The sequence below is a fragment of the Aricia agestis genome, chromosome 3, assembly GCF_905147365.1.
Source record: "Aricia agestis chromosome 3, ilAriAges1.1, whole genome shotgun sequence".
Taxonomy (NCBI): Eukaryota; Metazoa; Arthropoda; class Insecta; order Lepidoptera; family Lycaenidae; genus Aricia; species Aricia agestis.
In genome coordinates, this window is record NC_056408.1 from 20,488,107 (window position 1) to 20,495,717 (window position 7,611).

At 40.7% G+C, this 7,611-nt stretch overlaps 1 protein-coding gene across 1 annotated transcript; it reads left to right on the forward strand.

Moving 5' to 3' along the window:
• Positions 1-1,583: 1,583 nt before the first annotated feature.
• LOC121725463 (phenoloxidase-activating factor 2-like) lies at positions 1,584-7,101 on the forward strand. Its single transcript, XM_042112467.1, has 7 exons — positions 1,584-1,681; positions 2,123-2,311; positions 2,959-3,070; positions 3,663-3,768; positions 4,093-4,268; positions 6,443-6,607; positions 6,920-7,101. The coding sequence occupies exons 2-7, from the start codon at positions 2,295-2,297 to the stop codon at positions 7,088-7,090; spliced, it is 747 nt and encodes a 248-aa protein (XP_041968401.1). The 5' UTR covers positions 1,584-1,681; positions 2,123-2,294; the 3' UTR covers positions 7,091-7,101.
• The last annotated feature ends 510 nt before the right edge of the window (positions 7,102-7,611 follow it).

Sequence of the window (7,611 nt, forward strand, 5' to 3'; positions counted from 1 at the left end):
GTGTCGTTAAGAACCTTGGTGTCAGCTTTGATTCCTGTCTGTCTTGGGCTCCGCACGTATCTATGATTTGCCGTAAGGTTTATGCTGCATCTGGGTCACTTAGAAGGTTAAAAAATGTCTTACCTATAAAAACCAAAATTGAACTTGCCCAATCACTCCTCCTATCAATAATTGATTATGCCGATGTCTGCCTTATTGATCTTAGCGAGGAACTGATCAATCAACTCCAACGGATCCAAAATTTCTGCATAAGATTCATTTACGGGTTGCGAAAGTTTGATCATGTTACCGAATACAGACGAAAACTTAAGTGGTTACCCATCAAATCACGGCGCGAGGAGCATATACTCACTCTCCTTTACAAAGTTCTGTATGACCCTCGTGCACCAATTTACCTTAAGGAACGATTTAAATTTCTAGGTGCTAGTCATAATTTTTGCCTACGCTCTGATAGGGATAATATTTTGGAAACACCTCTTGCTCGATCTGGTTACTACTACAATTCCTTTACCGTTAAGGCCACAACTCTTTGGAACTCACTACCATCTGAAATACGACACTCCGACTCGATTGGAATTTTTAAATCAAAATTGCGCAAACATCTTTTAGAAAAGGCATAGATTGTAACTACATAATATTCGTAGTTACACGTATTTATCTAATTAATATTTTATGTATGTATCTAAGTATTTATCATAATGAGTATATATCTATTATATTTTAATAATTATATAACTTTTTATATATATTCGTCCCTATTTATTACACTAAAAACTATACTTCCGCTTTCATTAAAGTTCTCCAGTTAACACAAAGGTTGTCTGGAAGAAATCGCTTTTAGCGATAAGATCGCCTTTGCCCACATACCTAGTTTTAATATATCATCTAAAAGCGTGTGTTTAGTATAATTATTTTTGGTATTGGTATTTGTGAGCAATAAAGTGTTTTATTATTATTATTATTATTATTATTGTACTTAGTAGTCGTCAGAGATAGCCGCGAGTATCCTATTGCCAGAGCTGCGCAGTCTCTGCCAAAATGCAGCCACCCGAGATCTAATGATAGCAAAAAAGTCAGGGACTCCCGCCTCCGCAAACATACCCGAAGCACTGCAGCTTCGCGGGAGCCGCATAAGAGTTCGGTATGCATCATTATACTGAACTCTTATACGGCTCATCGTCTTTTGTTTAAACGTTATCCACAGCTGGCAGGTGTACATGCTAAGGCAATACGCCTTAAAAAGTGTGGTTTTAACGTCCCTGCTGCAGTTGGCAAAACGTCGAGCGATCATGTTAGCTCTGACGGCGAGAGCCCTGCGCTCTCGCTCAATGTCAGCGTCATCCTCCAGCCGGTCACTCAGCAGGTGACCTAGATACCGGAACTAAACGTTGTATAAGCTTTGAATAGTTATACAGTGTTTTGTTCCTGTCACACAAGTGACATTTTTAGTTGGATTGAAGAAAACAAAACACTGTATAACTATTCAAAGCTTATACAGCGTTTATTAGTAAGGGGGTATATGTCCAACGATTACTCCGCCGTTTATAAACTGATTTTCTGTTTTTTTCTAATTGACAGATTGCACTACCTCTGAAGGCAAGAACGGGTTCTGCGTGAAGAAGGCGCAGTGCGACACTCCCACACAGAACGTCATAGACCCAACCACGGTCTTCACTTACAGGTATGTTCAGCTTATGGCGGATTATTGATTGATCGTAATTCAGTAGCCCAATTATCAGGGATCATAGGCAATTAGAATTTTGTAACCTAGATGATGTTGATGATGTTTCTGATATAGATATCAGAAACATAATCATTATTAGTAATAAAAAACGATTTAGGCTTGATGCCCAAAAAAGAGTGGGATTTTTCCAAAACAAAAATGGTATAGAATATGATGATCCCAATTTTTTTCTCTTAGGTTTTGTTTCTTTGATAGACGTGACACCTTCACCTCGTGCATACGTACAGCCAGGGTTATCTCCCAAATGTTGGAAACCCTGTATAAATGAGATTTAAGCAGTCGCCATTCGTATGTCCCAGTAACTAAATAGTTAAGCTACGTAAGTTACATTCATTGGTACTTACTTAGTTTGTAACATGTTCGTAACGAAATCTACAGGGGTAAAGAATGCCATTTCCTAGAGGAATGCTGCGAGAAGAGCAAGGTGATCACGAAGACTCCCCCAGAGCCCTACAAGCCGCCAGCGCTCTGCGGCATCAGCAACCCTGGAGCCCTGTCCTTCAGAGAGAAGACCGACCAGAACTTCTCTGATTTCGCCGACTTCCCCTGGATGGTCGCCATACTCAAGTGAGTTTTGTCAAAAATACTTTCTTAAATTTCGGCAGTTTGCAACGGGCTGCCTCTATCGATTTTTTTAAATGAAATAAGGGGGCAAACGAGCAAACGGGTCACCTGATGGAAAGCAACTTCCGTCGCCCATAGACACTCGCAGCATCAGAAGAGCTGCAAGTGCGTTGCCGGCCTTTTAAGAGGGAATAGGGTAATAGGGGAGGATAGGGAAGGGAAGGGTATAGGGGAGGGTAGAGAAAGGAATAGGGTAGGGGATTGGGCCTCCGGTAAACTCACTCACTCGGCGAAGCACAGCGCAAGCGCTGTTTCACGCCGGCTTTCTGTGAGAACGTGGTATTTCTCCGGTCGAGCCGGCCCATTCGTGCCGAAGCATGGCTCTCCCACGTATAAAATCCTCATATCGGGCAGCATACTAAATCCATTCATTGTTTTTCTACTAGCACTGATGACGCAGGCATACTTCACCTGGGTGGGTGAAGTACATTGTAGCGGACCAAACGATGTCCAATCTTAAATCGCCCAATTTAATTTTCTAAAGTCGGCGCGACATACATGAGTACTAAAATGTCATCGTCATAACTCAGAGATAATGGCTAATAGCTTATCAGAAATGTGATCGTGTCACGTGTGTTCCTCATTTCCAGAACGGGTAAGACCGATTGGGACAACGAGGACTACATCGGCGGCGGCAGCATCATCAGTCCCTCTGTGGTCATCACCGCAGCCCACAAAATCGACGACTACAACCCCGGACAGGTAACATTACTAATGCCAGTTTTCACCAACCGTCTCCTAACGCTGAGTGATCCCTAGCAGTCTTTTAGCGGGCCCTAGACGAGCAATTTTATTGCGTAATATTATTGAACGTCTAGGGTTGATATTGAACATCGCGCGCCTTCAATCTAATTATCAAATAAACTATTCAATAAAGTTGAAGCGTGATATTGCACATTACAATAATTGATCGTCTAAGGGCCGGCTTAGGATCATCTATCTCTCAAAGCAAACATGTTTTTGAAAAAAAATGTTTTACAAAAGTTCTTACGCCCTGGACGTAGGTGATACGCAAACATATTTTATGAAATCTTGATGCATTTATGTACCCTGGCCGCTTGATTCCTGAGCGTTAGGAGGCAGTCGGTGAAAACAAACAGCCATGTCTTGTTTTTTTGTTTTTATTTGAGATTTTTTTACTTTTTTATTTTTAACATTATGACGCACTTGTTTTGGAACCTTCGATAAGTCATAAGTATATCGATACAAGATTGTGCGTCCTATGTTAATTTTTTCTCACATTTACATCTCTTTCATCTAATTTACTGATGTAAATCCTATCTTGTTATTTCAGATAAAATGCAGAGCTGGAGAGTGGGACACGCAAGTCACGAAGGAGGTTCTCCCTCACCAAGACAGACTTGTGAAGAAAATTGTCCTTCATCCCGAATTCTTGAAACGTATGTCTTGCAAGTATTTAGCTTAGCTCCTTTTTTATAATATAATATCACATTGTAGCTTATACATTAAATTTTGTTTTACCCTCGACCCATATTAAAATCGGTATCGATGGACTCAAAAAATGAGGAGGTTTCTCATTTCGACGATTTTATATTTATATGCGGATAACTTCATCATTTACTATAAAAGAAACTTAATCATTGACTAAAAGATTTTGAAGACTCTTCTCTTGGAAAGATTTTCCAAAGGTGGTCCTACGATAAGGAGATACTGTTTAAAGTAGATTTTTGTTGAACATTCTAATAACCATCATGATTTTGCAGTCCATGCGCACAACGACGTGGCGCTGCTGATCCTCAGCGAGCCCTTCACCCTGGCCCCGCACGTGGGCGTCGCCTGCCTGGGCCGCATCATGCCGCCCGCGGGCACCGAGTGCTACAGCATGGGCTGGGGCGCCGACATAAAAAAAAACACCAGCTACTCTGGAATTCTTAAGAAGGTGCTTTTCTTTTTCAACTTTTTTTTACTTTTCCTAGAGATATCTCTAGGAGAAGTCAAAACTGTTAACTGCAGTTTGCTTTTAATGAGTTAGGGATTTTATCGCGAAGCACTTTTCTCGTTCCCAACTTTTCACCTGATTTTCAGCCGTGGTTACGGGTGGTCTGAGCTGAAAGTCTTAGAGATTCCTAGAATCATAAGATTTTCCCCAGACCGGCTTAAAGTTATCGTTGATTAAATTTTAAGTTATCTTAAGACTTACATTAACTTAACGAGTATGTCATCAACGCAATCAGTTGCTTTGAGAATATTCATAATTTCGCAGTATTGTGAATATCTGGTACGATACGATAGATTTAGAAGCATCGTGGCATCGCTTCGGTAGCTCTACTGTAGGAATAGACCAATCCCTGGCGCCAGGGGCGGATCTACTATAAGGCTTTTTGGGCTGCAGCCCAGGGCCCCGCGAATACAGAGGGCCCCCAACCGAACTGAAACCAATAGACGATATTGTCAATAATAAAAATTATCCAGAATTTAAAAAAATCCGATCATAAGGTTGGCGCATTGTCCAAATGCCGTAGACGAACATATAAGGAATGAGTGCATTCAGTTAAAATACTACTTACTGCAGTATAAGACAGAGTCTTACACCTCTTGCAGTGAAATTTTTTGGATAATTTATGAAAAGAAACTTGTTGATGTTTTCCCAAACTGCTATACCATCTTAAAGATTTTTCAACGATGCCGACCACTAGCTGTGAATCAGAGCCATAGAGAAATATCGGGGAGCAGAGCGTTCTTTCTCCGATGTCGTATATACTATATAGAAAATAAATACAGGACCACAATGTCATCATTAATTATCAGTTCTTTCGATAAATTTCGATTTAACAAAAGACCTACAGTGCGATGACCAAATAAAAGAATTTACAGTTTGTTAGTTGAACGCGCTAATCTCAGAAACTACTGGTCCGATTTGAAAAATTCTTTCAGTGTTAGATAGCCCGTTTATCGAGAAAGGGTAAAGGCTATATTTTATCACGCTAAGACTAATAGGAGCGAAGAAATAGAGGAAAATGTGGAAAAAACGGGGAGAAATTATTTGACAGGGCTTATTTGAACGCGCTAATCTCAAGAACTACTGGTCCGTTCTTATCTGTGCCAAATAACAGAAAAATTCCTCCAGTAGTTCGTGAAATTTTTTTTTTGAGAATTTTTCAAATCTGACAAGTAGTTCCTGAGATTAGCGCGTTCAAATAAGCCCTTTCAAAAGGAAAATGTTGAAAAAACGGGAGGAAATTATTAGAAAGGGCTTATTATTAAATTATTTAATTTCCTCCCGTTTTTTTCAACATTTTCCTCTATTTCTTCGCTCCTATTAGTCGTAGCGTGATAAAATATAGCCCATAGCCTTTTTCGATAAATGGACTATCTAACACTGAAATAATTTTTCAAATCAAACCAGTAGTTCCTGAGATTAGCGCGTTCAAATAAGCCCTTTCAAATATATTTCCTCCCGTTTTTTTTCCACATTTTCCTCTATTTCTTCGCTCCTATTAGTCTTAGCGATAGCGTGATAAAGTATAGCCTATAGCCTTCCTCGATAAATGGGCTATCTAACACTGAAATATTTTTTTAAATCGGACCATTAGTTCCAGAGATTAGCGAGTTCAAACAAACAAACTAAATAACAAACTCTTCCGCTTTATAATATTATTAGCATAGAATATACCTACATCACTACAGAAAACAGTTTCTTGTCAAAATAGCAATTAGCTGAGTAATTAGGTAGGGCCCCTAAGCAGTATTAGCCCAGGGCCCCACAAATTCAAGATCCGCCCCTGCCTGTCGCTCTGACTAAATAATTGAAGACGTGAGTGGAACAATCGAACAAGTAACATTTCGCAACATACGGACAATAACTCATTTTGCCCTAATTCTTTTAATAAAACTTGTGATTTATCTACTTCATAACAGGGAAGTTTTTTCATGTTACTTACCCTATTCATCCACTCATGACTCACGTCTTGAATAATTATGAATAGCAATGGCTCAGTCTGGCGCAAGTGGTCCTAGTTGTATCTTAACATGATATTATAAAGTCACAAACACAAGAATGTGTTCTTTTTCGATCAGAATTCATTAACAATACAATACGTATGTTGTTTTCAGATTCTCCTAAAGCTAGTCCGTGACAAGCAGTGCGAGATCAACCTGAAGAACACGAAGCTCGGCTCCACGTACACCCTGCACAACTCGCTGACCTGCGCCGGCGGCGAGGAGGGCGTGGACACGTGTGTCGGTGACGGAGGGTCACCGCTTGTCTGTCCTCTGCCGGTAGGTTTCACTACTTCTTGCGTAGTAGTTTGTATGCAAATAACATGAGTTTTCGTGATAACGGTAATGCTTAGTACTGACATACGGTTTGGCTCGATAGTTTAACTCCAAATCGAGCAATAACCACCGTGTGGACCGCCAAAACTGACAGCTCGAACGCTCGCTTCGAGCCGGCTCGATGGAATTAAATATGTCAAATATGTCATTTCCTTCGATTTGGAGTAAAACTATCGAGCAAAACCGTATGTGAGTACTTAGCATAACGGTTTATTTAAATATTATTAATTTTGACTACCTTTTCGTTTTTTCCAGGATCCGTCTCGGAAGTCAACCAGGTATGCGGTGTACGGCATGGTGGCTTACGGCGTGGGCTGCGGCGAGAAGGACGTGCCTGGAGTGTACGTGGACATCCCCCAAGTGTACCAGTGGGTGAAGGATCAGATGGTCGCCGAAGGGCTACCGAATACCCAGTTCGATTATTGAAGTCAGCAGAATGAATACTCAGAATTTAGTTATATTTTTTGTTGTTTCTGAATTTCTCAATGCCAATTTGTAAGGTCCGTCATACAGTTAATGCCACTTTTTCGGATTGGCAACGGTAACCTGCTACTGAGTACCTACACTCTTAGCTAATTTTGGGATTGTCTTGTTAACAGAGTTCTGGCAGCATGGGAGAGCCATGCTCCAATAAAATATGAGCCTAAGCTGACTAGCGTAAATATTATATCATATTTAAAACTAAGGCTGCGTTTCCACTGAAGCGGAGCGGAGCTTAGCGGTGCCCGAATTGACTAATCGTGCTATTCCAGCGGAATGATTGCGAAGATTTCGAGCATGGTGATTGGTCAATTCGGCACCGCTAAGCTCCGCACCGCTCCGCTCCGCTTCAATGGAAACGCAGCCTTAGGGCTTGTTTCACCACTTCTTGATAAAGTGCCGGATAGGCTATCGACAACTTATCTTACAGATACTCCATACTCCATCTGTAAAAAAAAGTTGTGGAA

What these genes read in the sequence shown, in the direction of transcription:
- LOC121725463 (XM_042112467.1), top strand. An exon ending in ACGACTACAACCCCGGACAG is followed by an intron (nt 3,071 to 3,662) that starts GTAACATTACTA and finishes TTGTTATTTCAG; the next exon opens with ATAAAATGCAGAGCTGGAGA. An exon ending in CGCTTGTCTGTCCTCTGCCG is followed by an intron (nt 6,608 to 6,919) that starts GTAGGTTTCACT and finishes CGTTTTTTCCAG; the next exon opens with GATCCGTCTCGGAAGTCAAC.